Here is a 15125-nt window from a genome sequence, read left to right as displayed (position 1 = left end):
CAATATGCAAAATTTTTAAATGAATAACCAATAATCGCATTTGATTTGGAGGTATATTGCCTATTTTTACAGATATGTTTTAAAAGGTATTAAGTATTTATTGTTAATTTTCTAAATTAAAAATATTTGACTGCGTACTCCGGGTTTGTTTACTCTTGGTGAAAAGGGTTTTTTTTTCCACGGGCTGAAAATAAAAAATAAAAAGGAAATAATAAAAATGGAAGACCTTTATTAAATTTTGTAAAGAAAAATATTTGTTCCTGTAATCGAGCGATATTGCCTCTTATACGTTCTTGCCCACGTCAAAGAAAGAGAAACTTTTTTTTTCACTTTTGAAGCCCAAATTTTATTGTATATATATCTGGAAAATCCTCTTTTATCGAGGATTTTTTTCACGTTTTTGTTTTTTTTTTTGAAGCGTATTCGCGAAATGCGCTATACTTTTGTCTAAGCTTTATATCCTAATTATTAAAGTTTCTACCCGAAATAGAATAAGAAGGGTATAATATTTTTTTCTTATGCGGGGAAAGTAACGAATCATGAATCTAGTTCAACACAAACATCAAGTTATGAGATTAGAAATGCATTTTAATATTTCTATTGGCTGAAATGTCGTTGACCAATAGCGGGAGTCTATTTTACCAAATATGGTGCCGAGTCCATTCCCTCTGATGGCTTAGCGTTGTACTATTTCTATTTGTTTGGTGTTTTGATCGATTAATCGAACGGGTGGTTTTAAACGATGAATCTAAAATATTTATTCGATTGTTTGAAAAAGTAAATATGATTAATAAGAAAAGTTATTTTATTAATTGAAACATTCATTCATTTATTTGATTATCATTATGATTCATTAATCTAAAAATTCGTTGGATTACTCGAAATATCCATTCGATTAATTGAAATTACCATTCAATTATTCGAAAACATCATTTGACTAATAAAATATTGATTTGAATAATCGAGAAATTCAATTGATTACTCTAAATATCCATTTGATTAATTGAAATTACCATCCGACTATTCGAAAACATCATTTGATTTATAAAAAATCGAGAAATTCACTTGATTACTCTAAACATCCATTCGATTAATTGAAATTACCAATCAATTATTCGAAAACATCATTTGATTAACAGAAAAATTTATTTGATTAATCGAATGAATTACTTGATTAATGGAAGTAAATTCGAATATCATTTTCACAAAGCAATTGGCCAAAAAAATCAGAAATTATCAAATATTCTAGAAGAAATAGTTCTGTCTGGAAATATGTTGAAATACAAAATAACTTTGAATGATAAGTTACGCAATCAGTTCAGATTTAAAAAAATTAATTAATAGAACCATTTTCGAAGCTTTCAATTAATCGGATCGATATTCTTTATTACTCTAGAGATATTTCTAAAATATTAGATTTTTCAATTAATCAAACTGAGACTCTCTACACGAATCGTAATGGACAAACATTGTACGACCACTCCTAGGCTGCTCCCTTCTTCTCACTTAACAATTATACCCTTCTGCTTTTATTTCTCTCAACCCATATTCTAATATAGAAGTTGTATTTATAAAGATTATGTTTTTTTGCTTTAGTAACTTTCATGTACCTCCCTCTTAATGGTGCAATTAAAAGTAGGCCTATTTACTAGAGCGGCTCATAGACTAGACTATAGGATGTACTGTAAGATGTAGTAGGGTACATTAATTATACGACCATTAGAAAGAACCATTATTATTTGAACTTAGGCTAGCTCTCTAATCATTAAGGCTAGGTATATAATGGAATAATATTGTAGTCGTTACACACCCTTATACAAAAACTATAGTAATCCACAAGCTTACTTTGTAAAATAGATAAAGCTTGATGCGTAGGAATACGTCGTGTTAAATCGCGTAAAGAAGAAAGTAGCGCGTTTGAACCTATAGGTATATAATATTTAATATTACTTTGTTATCATTAATACTGTGGAAAATAATTCCACTAATTGTTTTTAAAGTGAGAATTAATATAAAATATTTACAGATGGGAAAAGAAAATTATTGTATTCGTTTTTTGTCGTGTAATGACTATGTTTAATTTATAATATGTCAGCGCTGAAGCCGATTACAATGAATGTAATCTAAATTAATGGTTTAAATTCACCACTTAAATCGACATCTTAGACTGTTTGTGTAAAAATACTCAACATGAAACACGTCCTTTATCTTAAAACATGTGCAGAGTGTTTCTGATAAGTGTGCCATAAATTAAGGGGACGTTCTTTGAGTGATTTTGAGTCGAAAATGTGTTATGCTATTTTTCTGTCCTGGTCAATGTTTTCGAGTTGTTGAAGGTTTTAGGGAAGACTCTTTTATTAAATTACCATCGTCTTTCATTTTCTTAATTAAAATACTCAAATTTTAACTTCAAAACAGTGGCCCGGACTTACAAATGACATGGAAAATTTTCTATTCAAATTCGCCCAAATGAACATACCCTTTAAATTACGTCAGACTTATCAAAAACGCATTGTATATTGGAGAAAATGTTCTTTGTTTGTTCTTTATACATAGTCACAATTAGATTTTTTTTTTCAAATTTATCCAACCTGCATGCATTACTGGTAACAGTAACACTAGGGGAAGGTTCATTTAACCCTTTGACAGAGTTCTACAAGCCTTGCGAGCCTTAGCCACTAAGGGACGTCCAAACCCATGACATTTATCTTCATGATCAACCAATAATTAAGCATCTTGCAGAGATTTCATTTGGGTGCGGGACCAAAGACCATTTAGTTTTTAAGTGTCTATACATGTAAGGACGGGACACTCTTCCTGGTTTTCAGTCCTTTAAACATCCTGGCAACGGCGGGTAGCTTAGCTAGCCGTAAATATTATATTAATTTCCCGCTCACTTAAAACCAATGCGTGCTTGAATTTTAATACGAAGTTATTCTCGAAAATCTCTCGGGCGAGTGAGTTACGAGATTGAAATTTGCAATCCTATTATAAAACGGGGTCTCATTGAAATGTCTCGGAAATTAATTCATAATTTTTGACCGCCGACATCTCTTTTCCCCGGTTTCATTTAGCGTTGGAATCAGCATCGGCGAATTACCAAACTGTCATCAGCAATCCTCACGTTCAGATATTGGAAAATGGATCGCTTATCATCCGAGAAGTCACTTCAACGGACGCTGGTGATTACATGTGCCAAGCCACCAACGGGGTCAGCCCTGGACTCAGCGCCGTTGTTAAACTCAGCGTTCACGGTACTATAATCGCTTTTAAATTTACTCTTTATTAGCTTATTTTGCTCGTAAACTCGTTACATCGTTCGGTGAGTCGTGCTCACCGTCGGGGGTATAGATTAAAGTGCCTACTTGCACCCCCTGCCCAAAATTAACGAGGTTATGGGTATTCACCACCATTACTACGAACATAAGTCTATCACCATCTTTAAGTCTCTATCCACTTCAATTATGTGTCCTTTTCATGGTGGTAACGTGGCTGTTCAAGCTGTTCAACAGATAACATCTCTGAATTTTTTTAGACAAGCATCACAAATGACAAAAATGAATAGAGGTGCCTTAAAGGGAATGTAAAGTTTGTGGGTAAAAATTATTTGAAATACGTCATAAGCACCGTGTGACGCCAAGATACAGAGACTCCACATTGAGTGGCACTTGACGCCTAGTCCTTGACTTTTCACGAGTTTGCGGCGCCAATTCCCGGAAGTGGTTGTTCTATAAAAAGAACGAATTAAGCTTCTTTGAACCATGCCTTTCCTCAGTCACGTGACTATGATGTATTTAAAATAATTTTTCCAGCCATCAGTGCCTTCATTACAGACCCTTTAATAATTGCAGAACCTCACAGCAATTTATTTGAAATTAGAATTTACAAATTTTTTAAATATTAACAATTTTGACGCGGAAAATATTGGGGTTAAAAAAATTGAATTTCGTTAGACTTATGGTGATGCATTTATGCTACTACTATGGTTGCTACACAGTAACTGGGCGGAGGCCCCTGAAAAGACGCAATTTTAATTTAAAACTCGGGATATCAAATTCTAATTTAAGATTATGCCCCGCGTTCGCCGAACATCCCCGCACCCCTTATTACGATCGTTTTAATTAGTGGAACCTCAGTAGAAATATAAGTAGTATGATAACCATAAGTATGACACTTCCCATCTCCGTAGTGCTGAATGTGCATGGTAGGTTTTTTCCCACGTTACATATTGGGGGCGGGCATTTCTAGAAAAGATGGGTTTGCCACACCAAAGGTAGGCTGAAGGTTTTGAAAAATACGTTGTTTGACGGATATTATGTTTTACTCAGAAACGTCATACTTATTGTTGTCGTGAAATTTATGGTAGAACATATAGGTATAGGTTTGGGTGAAATTCCATTACTAAGCTTAAACTTTAGGCATTTTTGATGGGATATATTCGCTTCTCTATACTTTATAATTGACGGGTACGAGACGGCCGAAAAATCAAGTCTTGGTAGTAAAAAGGAAAAACTTACTATACGGCCAATTTTGGTGATGATTGCAAATTTGCAATTTATTATTGCTAATCAGGCTCAACTATCTAAAGTCTAACCAGGAATAGATTTAATTTTAGAGATAGGAATGGAGAACGGTTAGTATTTACTTCAGTCCGACTCATAGCTCAGTATAGAGCCCCTCCCTCCAAAACGCAACGAAAAGTTTAAATTATCTTATTGGCTAACTTAAACTACCTTTTGATGACGTTCCTGACGGGGACGGCGAAAAATACGTAATTCCATTTTCCCTCTGTCGCTATGACCCATCCGCCTCTTCTTTCATACCCCTCCATCCCTTGGAAGGGAAGCGGGTCCGGGACTTCGACGCGCGCCCAGATTACTCTGTTCTCAATTCCTACTTCTAAAATTAAATCTATCCCTGGTCTAACGTATATTTGCAAAATTAAACTCATATGAATTTTTTTTAGCTTTGCACTTCTAAGTTAAGTAAGACTTCGGCTACTCGGGTGTTATTGGAAAAAAGGGCCAGGCATTAAAAAAATTACAAAATTTGAAAAAAATAAAACATTTTTGGGATTTTTAATTTTTTTTTAATCAATTTTTGGATTTTACGTTTGCTTGACATCGAAAAACCAACGTGGCGTTTTAATGCTTAAGGTGCCAATTAAACATCATAAAATTTATATCTTGCGTTCCAATTTTTGTTCGCTCAGACATGGGATACGTGATAGTATCTTTTTCTAACATTTGTATAAATAATATCTGTTCCTTTTACAGTTCCGGCTCATTTCGCCACCAAGTTTCAATCAATGACTGCCAAGAAAGGAGAAACTCTTCGGTTGACTTGCGAAGCTTTGGGAGAACAACCGTTGATGCTACGATGGACCAAAGACAAGCAAAGCTTGGAAAACAATCTGCCCGATTCGAGGTAATAGCTCGGACGAATCGGCCTCTTTTTCCCAAGCCCAATCCTTTCATCGACTAGCGGCGGATTAATGGCTTAATCAATATACGCCGTCCTTTATTCTAACCTAAAACTTTTACTTTTTACGCTTTCCCTCTCTCCTGTTTCCTTTCTTTTATTAATAAGCTCGATTCGGAACTTATTTCTACCCAGCAGATACAACGAAGACCAAAAAGTGAACGAAAACGGAACCACGTCAACCATGACTATCAGTTCGGCTGAGAGAACCGATTCCGCGCTTTTTTCCTGCCAGACCTCAAATAAGTACGGGGAAGATGAACAGAACATACAGGTCATCATCTTAGGTATATATTACGCACTTCTTAAGTTAGTCTTTACAGGGAGGAGTAAAAACAGGAGTTGAATTAGTAGGCGATTTTTAGAGTGACAACGGTCATCTTACACTCACAAAAACGGGAGAAAAGGGGACGGGGAAAACTTGGTTATCGCTTATCACGTGGCAAGTGGCATCAGAGTTCCAGCAAATTCCTACTACAAACTGGCCTCTAGTGAGAATTTCGATGAGGAAATAAGTGTCCCTTGGATGTAGTTGCGCGATTAGTTCGAGAACTGCTTCGACATAAGTAAAATATTTGCTGGAGAGGGCGCAGAACAGTTGCTCAATATACAAATAACAACCTGCGTGAAAAGAAGGAACTAATTTAACCAATTTAGAACCCCTTTGGGGGTCTAGACTCGTGGCGTAGAATACTAGTTCGCCCTACAATAAGACTCATTTTCTACATCTCCCTGGTTTTATTTATTTGAACCGTTGACCGTGGTAGAAGTTTAGTTAATTTTAGGAAATCGAGTTGTAATTGTTGAAAGGTCCTCGCTACTCGCTAGACCAGTACTTTTTGTTTGAAAGAGCATTTATTGATCATTAAAAAATATCGACTTTTGGAATCACGTATCCATAATGAAAAAGGGACGACCACTTAAGTTTTCTCAAAGACGTCTACGCATAAGGCCTCATTGAAGGGCAGACAGGGTAGAAATTCCGTCAAGTGTTTGTTCAATAAAAATTTTACTCTAATTTAATGAAGTGGAGAATGTGAAAATTTCTCAATCATAGCTTGTTTAGGGGGTTCTAAGGGCAGGTAACACTTTCGACTCGAAATCACCCAAAGAACACGTCGCCCCTTTCCATAACGTCTTAAAGAACTTTCAGAAACGCTCTGTAACCTTCTGATTCTACATGGTGAATTTTATAGTGCCGCTGTTATTTTTTAAGACGAGAGAGGATATTTAACATATTTCTTTGTCTTTACCAAGGTTAATTTTACTCGAGTACCCGCCATCATAACAAAGTTTCATCTGTTTAGACATACAGATATGAATTACCCTTGTCACTTCTAGTTTTTCCCTGTTCCATAGAGAAATTTTGACAATTAGGAAAACCAAAATTTAAATTTTCTTCCTTCTAATTTTCGGTTTTTATTTATTTTTTATTCTTTGCTTTTGCATGAACCATTCTGTATATTGTATTTTAAGCCAGGAGTTTATTAGACGGTGCGTGAAATTCGCGTCATTCGAAGCGTATGCGAACTGGCTAAGCGGATATAAGGCGATCCGGAAATAAGGTAGCTGCTGTCATAAAGGAGTCGTGACTCCATTAAGGGCTCCGTATTAAATTGGTGTTGACAATCTCTCGGATAAGTTTCGTGTATGGCGAAATGGGTTGTTCCACGCCCGTCAAGAAGAAACGAAACCCCTTGAGGCCTCGAGTTATAAGCTTAAAGGACTTCTTGTTTACCCTATACTCGAAAGGTTTAATTTGTTTACAGATCGTGTAAGAACGATGCCGACTTTCGATATAAGTAAACACGTCTGCGAGCCACGTACCCCTTTCTTAAATAGACCTCTTTCCCTAGTCTCTCTCTAGTTGTTCGACGAGCTCTAGTCGATGTTAAGAGACTTAATATTATGTTGTTGAGACGTGATTCGCTGGAACTCCCTCCTGTAACCCTGAAGGGTTTCATTATTGACTTTTATTCAGTAAAAGACGCCATCTAGTGTCAGAGTTTGGCAGTGAAGTTTGAAGTTATCGATTGAGTTTTATTTGATTGTTTATATTAAATAGATGTATTCAATTAAGCTTTGATTTAAATGTCGTACTGTATATTTAATTCGTTTAAATTGTAGGAAGTTTTCTGCGAAAATTAAGTCAACACTTAAGATTGCAGTTATCGATCGAGTTTAATTTGCTGGTTGTTTGTGTTTATTAGATCTATACATTTGGACTTTGATTTAAACGTCGTGTTTTATTTTTAATTAGTTCAAGTTAAAGGAAGTTTTCTACGAAAATTAAGTCAATACTTCGGAATTTTCTTGGCGTAGACCGTTACATTATTATGATCGATAATTGCACTGGGAAGGGAAACTGAAGGCAGTTTATGACTTCTCTTAGAATTTCGCATCTCTATTACAAACTGATTCAGATAATCGAAAGCCTATTGAAACACTTCTTAATTATTCGAAACGCAATTAGATTAATCGTAACTGAAGTCTAGAATCGATTCAAAACCATAGGGTTTACGGTTGACTGACCAAAGCCTGAATAAATCGTATAAACAAGTTATCACAATTCCAGTTGCAGAGCTCTTCCATATAAATAGTATTCCGATTCAATTTTATTTCTCCTTTAATGTACGTCAACTCATAAATTGCTTTGAAATTTCGATTTACATTGATTGATACACTTTATTTTCTTGCAAGTATAGTGAAAGTTGTCAGGACAAACATTATCAACCTTTCATTATAATTATCGATTTCCAAAACTTGACAATTTTACATTTTACGTTACAGAAAGGCCTGACACTCCAAAAGATTTGCAAGTGAAAGGATTAACAAGCAGGAGCGCGACAGTTTCGTGGGTTCAACCTTTCAGCGGCAACACTCCTCTTACCGGTTATATTCTACAATATCAACTAGCACCCGGTATGAATTTGTTAAGAAAGTATTTCAAATAAGTTCCTTGAGCGTGTTGGACCATCATATTTGTATGATATTTTAAAAGATCCAAACAGCTCAAAGAGTGATGTGTTCTGTTTTTTAAAAGATTTACTTTTTACAGAAAATTCAAAGGAAGATTCGAAAACGAAGTCTGAAATTTGGAAAGACGATGTCAAGTCTTTGACAATTCCACCGACGGACGTTAGTGTGGATGTCAAAGGTTTATTTCCAATCACAACTTATCATTTTCGGGTTTTTGCTGAAAATACTTTGGGACGTAGTAAAACCAGCGAAATAGTGTCTTCTACTACCTTAGAGGAAGGTAAGTTAATGATGGAAATCAAATTTTGTAACATTTGTAATTAACATATTTTATTTTCATTTTAGCACCCTCGGCTCCTCCATCTGACATATCAATAGAAGCACTGTCCTCGCAAATACTGAAAGTCACTTGGAAGGTTGGTATCTATAAAAATTTTGGTAGTTTCTTTCCAGTAAATAAAAATTAATAAAAACTGTCTCGTTGGACAAAGACTTGAGAGCTTAAAAGTGAACAAAATGGAATGATAAAAGTCCCAGACATTGATTTTTTTCAGTTTAGAGATGTGATTAGAGAACATCAATTTATTTTGAAAAATTGCGGTCTTCTTTTTTCACCACCAAAATTCCACTTGCCCTTAACATTTTATATTGAAAAAACCCGTCAGAGGAGAGAACACTAATTTTACATTAACCTTTTCGTATGAAAGGTGTTAGCATGAAAACATTAATTATTACCCTTTATATTGTACTTTCGTTCCGGGACTCGCTTCCCTTATAGTTCATCCTTTTTTGTCAAAAGTTTAAATGACTTATTATTCGATCGTTAAATTTGGATAAAAGAGATAATTAAAAAAGTTGCGGTTTGAGTCAGGTTGACCGACAAACGTAGGGTTGTGAACAAAATATTTTGTGTAAAAGGAATTTTAGTGAAAAACGAAGAACAGCAATTTTTTTAAAACCATGTCTCTAAACTTAAAAATTTCAATATCTGGTACTTCAGTCTTTCCAAATTTCCACTTATCTTTTACTCTTTCAAGTCTTTGTCCCAAAGATAACAAAATCAAGAGCGGTTTAAAAACCAATTCTCAGTTTTCCTGGGAAAGGCAGGAAACTTAAAAGTGTGCCTAAACTAAAGTTCTGGGAAAGTCAAGGAAATAGTGATTGAAAACCTTGAGAAAATGTGGACTTTATACTCCTAAAATAATGTGGCAACCCTGTTAAAGAAGCTATTTGTGTGTCTTTGGTGGTTATGACTGAACCTTTCACTGAAAAATAGTCAAAAGGGACACTTGATTATGTGTTTAGTGTCGATTTACGATGCACCTAATAAGACTAATCAATACAAACAAAATTACTGGCATTAATTGGTTTTAAAATTAATCGAATTTATATTTTACTTAAAACAAGTGAGAAATTCACTTTCTACTGAAACTTAATCTTCAATTTACAATTATGAAGATAAATTTTAAATCTTTTCAAATTCGGGGTATATAGATGGAGCCACTAGCCTAGCTGCCCAGATCGATATTATAGATTATCCCCATCTATATATTACTTTCTTTTATTTTGCAATATTGCAAAAATTTCAGTGCAATTTAATAATATTCTTTAAAAACTAATAACCTTTTTTAAATTTGATCACAGTTAAAATTAAAGAAATTAAAGTTATTAAATATTTTTTTTAACCAGGCACCGGTCGAAGACTACCCGAAAGGTCAAGTAACTGGCTACTATCTGGGCTACAAGGAACTTGATTCCAAGGAACAACTACAATACAAGACTTTGAAAGCCACCAGTCAACCAATTCAAGAATACCGTTTGAAAAATTTGCATAAATTCACGAAATACGCCGTTAGGGTTCAAGCATTCAATTCTGCTGGATCTGGACCGGCTTCGGATGATAAAATTGCTCAAACATTGCAATACGGTACGCATTCTATCTTATAAATTATATTGAGTCACGTGGTTGGCCCTACGGCCCTAATAGCGTTAGTTACTATATTGGATAATGTGGAATTGGGTAGCGATTTCGCCGCTTTGGCGGAAAAGCGATCTTATTGAGTTTGAGATTGATTAGGTAAATCTTGGACGAATAATCATGGATAGAGGCGTGATTGGCCTAATTCAGAACTTTAATCTTTTAGTTATTAGGCTGAGATGTTTTTTCGTAAGCATGTTTTTTCTAAATGCAGAGTCACGATTCGTTAATTTTTGAATATTGTTTTAGAAACTTCGTGGTTCATATTAGCAGGGATCGATTTAATTTTAGAAGTAGGGATGGGGAACATAGTAATCTGGGCGCGAGTCAAAGTACCGGACCCCCTTCCAAGGGACGGAGGGGTATGAACGAAGAGGCGGGTCATAGCGTCAGAGGTAAAAAGGCATTGTGTATTTTTCGCTGTCCCCGTCAGCGACGTCATTAAAACGTAGTTTGAGTGAGTCAATTAGATAATTTAAACTTTTCATTACTTGTTGGGGGGAGGGGCTCTATACTAGGCCATGAGTCGGGCTGAAGTAAATGCTAACCGTGCTCCATTCCTACTTCTAAAATTAAATCTATCCCTGATATTAGTAATACCGGTAATACATAAATTGCTTCCCTGGGCTTTCTGCTTGAACTATAGGGGAGGAGTTGTAGAAACCGTCACCCCTGACGTCACGACTAATTTTTGATGATCATATGTATATTTCGTAGTGCTAAAATGCTAAATGTAATTCTGTTTGTCGCCGTACCCTCTATTCGTCCGCGAAGTTATGCTTAGTATAAGACATGGTTCAAGACAGTAAATAGTTCTTCTCTGGCTCGAAGGCAACGTGAATCACGTATTGCAAGCTCTCTGTTGTTTTTATTTCTAATTCATTATAATTTAAATTTTAAACAACCATTTTTTATGTAAATTACGCTAATTTAACATCTCTGTGCACTGGGAAACTGGCCGTTAAATTTGGAGATTAGAATGATAATGTATTGATTCAATTCCATCGTGATTCTTCCAAAGTTGTAAATTTGTCTCGAGGTATCTGGGGAATTAGTGATCTAATGTAACAAGGAGTTTCGGCAAGCTCTAAGCCATATTTAAGACGTTGCTTGGGGCAGTTAAAGGTTTCATAAATGTTTCCCCCCCACTCTCATCTCTTCTGGAGTTCATTAGGAATGTAAGACTAGCTGCGCCTGGGCATTCTCCTCGCGAAGGGATCGCACCAGCCATAACGCTGTTGTTCATCACTATCGAACTAATGCGCCAAGTCTATCTATAATGCATAATCGCGAGATACAACCAGCCACGAGTAACTTAACAAGTATAAGTGTGCCTTTTTTAAAAATATAATAAAGAAATTATGGTTAAAGGAATACAGACAAGAAAATTTAAAATCAAGAGGTTCTTTTTAAAAAGAAATAGATAGCTTAGGGTCCCGTAAAATTGACACGATAGCAATTTTTATTAAATTAGCAAACTCTCAGTTAAAACTGAACATTTAAAATTTTTGCTGGTGGGTGTGGTTTTTTTAGGACGTTGCAGAGTATTAGTTAAGTAGACAGGCGACTGCAAAGGTAGAAATTTAAGCCTTGGCGTTGGTTGTTCATGCGGTATTACATAGATGGCGGTATGACGCCTGGTAGCGAATTACTGATTCGTGACGTATCTTAGAATTTAAATAAGCAGGCCGGATCCGTGTCTATGATGGGAAATTCAAAAAGGGTGGAGCCAATAGCCAGTTGATCGCTTTTTGAACTATTATTTTTGGATTAAAAGTATAGGATAAACGAAGAGTGGATATTCAAATTCTGCTAATCTAATAAACTACTTTCAAATGAAAAAAAAGAAATAAATCAATTTGCTGTGAGAATAACCCTTTAATAGATTTTAATCGAATTCATCCGTAAAACATTTAGAAACAGTTTTAGTTAATTAGGGATCAATTGTAAACCTGTCTTAAATCAATTGTCGTCTCCTTTGGCTCCCCTAACATGCTGTGTAAATTCTAAACACCAATTTTACCTTGATAAAGGCAGGAATCAGATTAAAAGAATTCGTCCACGAGAGCATTGTTAAAACTAGACTTTGCCCTGCTTAGAGAACCATTTTAATTAACCTCTAGAATATAGGGCCATCTAACGACATTTGTTTAATCTAAACCACAGCCGAAACTTGCTTTAAAAAATCGGTCAATGAAATATACGCATTGGCACCTTTTATAATTAGATTTAGGAAATTAATTGCGAATTTTAATATGTGCATAGCGAAACTTCTTCCCGCGAAATGCATAGACCTATACTTAAGCTTGATATGGTACTTCCGACCCAGTTAATGCAGCTTCTCGTCTGCTATTCGCTTTGTACATCTAAAACCTAATCTACGCAAAGTGAATTTATATTATGTCTTAATCTTAGGAAATGGAGAGTTTGAGACTTCAAAGAACAGTAAAGCCTTGGTTATAGAAGAGACTCATTTTACGCTAGTTATCTGAAATTCCGAATACCGCTAATTAGTAATAATACGCCTCATATACAGAATATTTAATTGGAAGTCAGTCTCATTAAGGTCTATTCAGGGAGCCATGTCTTAATGTAGCGAGGAAGGAATAATTCATAACGTCGAAATCCACTTCCGACGTCTCATGAGAGATGCTTCGTTTATTATACGCTCAACGTCTGAACATTCGAAATTAATATACTTAAAATTAACGTAATTTTTTAACAGGAAAGTTTCATTTGAAAAGTACTTTTAACTACACAAATCAATTCATTTGTTGGGATTTAATTAATAGTTGCAAGTTCGTTGAAAGTTCTTTTAAAATATTGACTGGGGGATGTCGGTGTCGCCTATCGGAAGAATCTATATGAACCTCTTCACTGACACTTTAAGCATAGTGACACATGTGACTATTTAATTAAAACACATGAGAGACGTTATATCTGTGGAATATTCTTCAAGATGTCGCTGTCAATAGATTTTTCTTGAAACACAGTTTATCTAGCCCTAGACTTTTTAAGTTCTACTTAAAATCAATTTATTCCTCTAGCCCGAATTGTTATTGACACAATGTAAAGATTATATCAATTGTGCAATTGTGGACTTTTACTAAGTGATTTTTTTTCAATATTTTGTTCCTCATTCCTTTAACATTACATGACTGTGGGTCAAAATCAAAATTTGCCAGATTAAACGATGTTCATTTTAATCATATTCAAAGATTAACTTCAGTCGGTGTAGAAGTTACTCAGATTAATCGTACGTTGAGACGAAAACAAACTGGTCTTAATTCCATCTCGACTATTGGACAGGAATATTTTCGTATCTTGATAGTGTAGGTTTTCTGCCATCATTTTTAGTCAGGCAAAATACTTTTTTGTTTGTTCTAGTTTTGTCATTAATTCCACACAGGAAAAAAGCCCTAAAAATGAGGCTTTGAATGATTTATTTGTTAAAAATCACACGAAAAAAAAATCGTCGGGCGATGAAAAATTAGAAGTAATTTCCTTATTATTTTTTTTTAAGTAAACCCGTTCTAATTACGAATCTTGAATCACAGAGATTGTAAGAACCAATGGTGTTGTTTTTGGAGGCCATAAATAAAACGTGGCGACATAGTTCTTTCAAACAATGCTTCACTTCGTGGAAATATTTCTAGTCGGTTTGGATAAAAATTCGTTGCGCAAAGAAAAAAATTCAATAGCCTAAAACAAAGTATAATAGGCGCATGCTCCACAGCATCATACGACCCATTCTTGAAAAGCTAAAAGATAAATATGTTGTCTATCCTTCCGCGAAGCTACATGTCCCGATTTCGCGTAGGATCCAAAGTCCTAGTTGAAACTCTGAAGGAAAATTTATTCATGCATCCTATTCCTATTTTTTAAACCATAGACCGGGCTAGAACATTCTCTATATTAATCTAAAGAACACATAAAATATTTAGTTTATCAATTGGAACCATGTTTCTATCTACAATATAAAAGAAGATACAAGAAAAAAGGTTTCCGTAATGGTACGTAATGAGCCCTACGCGTTAGGTAAGTACCCCTATTGGACTCCATAGCGGTACTCCCAGTGCTTAACGGGAAATTTTAACGCTTAGTGTTCATTATCAGCCATTAAGGAAACTTAATTCATCATATCGTTTTTAATATTGTAGATAGAAACATGGTTCCAATTGATATATTCATGTATAATTTCCGTTGGCATATGGCGTTAGGAATACTATTTCAGTGATAACTGAGACACCTTAAATAATATTACTAATTTCACCAGAGAGCGTCCAATAGATGAAGGTATTAATGTATATGCGGTTTTGTTTATTTTAGACCCACCTGCTCCTCCTGTGGTTCGTTTATCTACGGTGGAAGCTATTTCTGCAAGAGTCGAGTGGGGACCAGGCGACGAAACACCAGTAACAGGTAAAATTTAATTTTTCACTTGCACCATTTTGGATTGACGAACAATAATCTTTCGCTCGTTATTCAAAATGAAAACCCATTATATGATGTAACATAAGGCTTGGTCAGTAGAAATTTGAAGCGTAATTTACTTCTGAGGAAAAAATTGATCCAAGTCGAGTTTTTACAATTAATAGCTATTACTTAACAACAATGAAATACTTTAATGGAGATGTGTTTCCACGTATAAATTTTTGACCAAATATTCAAGGGAAACTTGGGGAGA

The 15125-nt window shown here is 35.0% G+C and overlaps 1 protein-coding gene across 3 annotated transcripts in view; it reads left to right on the top strand.

Annotated features, from left to right (window-relative positions):
- Window positions 1–15125, top strand: part of LOC149718443 (cell adhesion molecule Dscam1-like) — a 451194-nt gene that overhangs the window by 299637 nt on the left and 136432 nt on the right. For all 3 annotated transcript variants that reach the window (XM_089845167.1, XM_089845151.1, XM_089845159.1), the window contains exons 12-19: window positions 3075–3254; window positions 5277–5427; window positions 5617–5768; window positions 8272–8403; window positions 8540–8740; window positions 8806–8876; window positions 10150–10387; window positions 14768–14860. In XM_089845167.1, coding sequence (XP_089701293.1) covers window positions 3075–3254; window positions 5277–5427; window positions 5617–5768; window positions 8272–8403; window positions 8540–8740; window positions 8806–8876; window positions 10150–10387; window positions 14768–14860 — 1218 coding nt within the window. The remainder of the gene's footprint in view (window positions 1–3074; window positions 3255–5276; window positions 5428–5616; window positions 5769–8271; window positions 8404–8539; window positions 8741–8805; window positions 8877–10149; window positions 10388–14767; window positions 14861–15125) is intronic.

The sequence above is a fragment of the Phalangium opilio genome, unplaced genomic scaffold (genome assembly GCF_054372755.1).
Source record: "Phalangium opilio isolate 3A_F unplaced genomic scaffold, DU_Popi_V2 ptg000002l_1, whole genome shotgun sequence".
In the NCBI taxonomy this organism is placed as follows: Eukaryota; Metazoa; Arthropoda; class Arachnida; order Opiliones; family Phalangiidae; genus Phalangium; species Phalangium opilio.
Note: the sequence above shows the minus strand (reverse complement) of the source record. Positions and strands in the feature narration are given on the sequence as shown.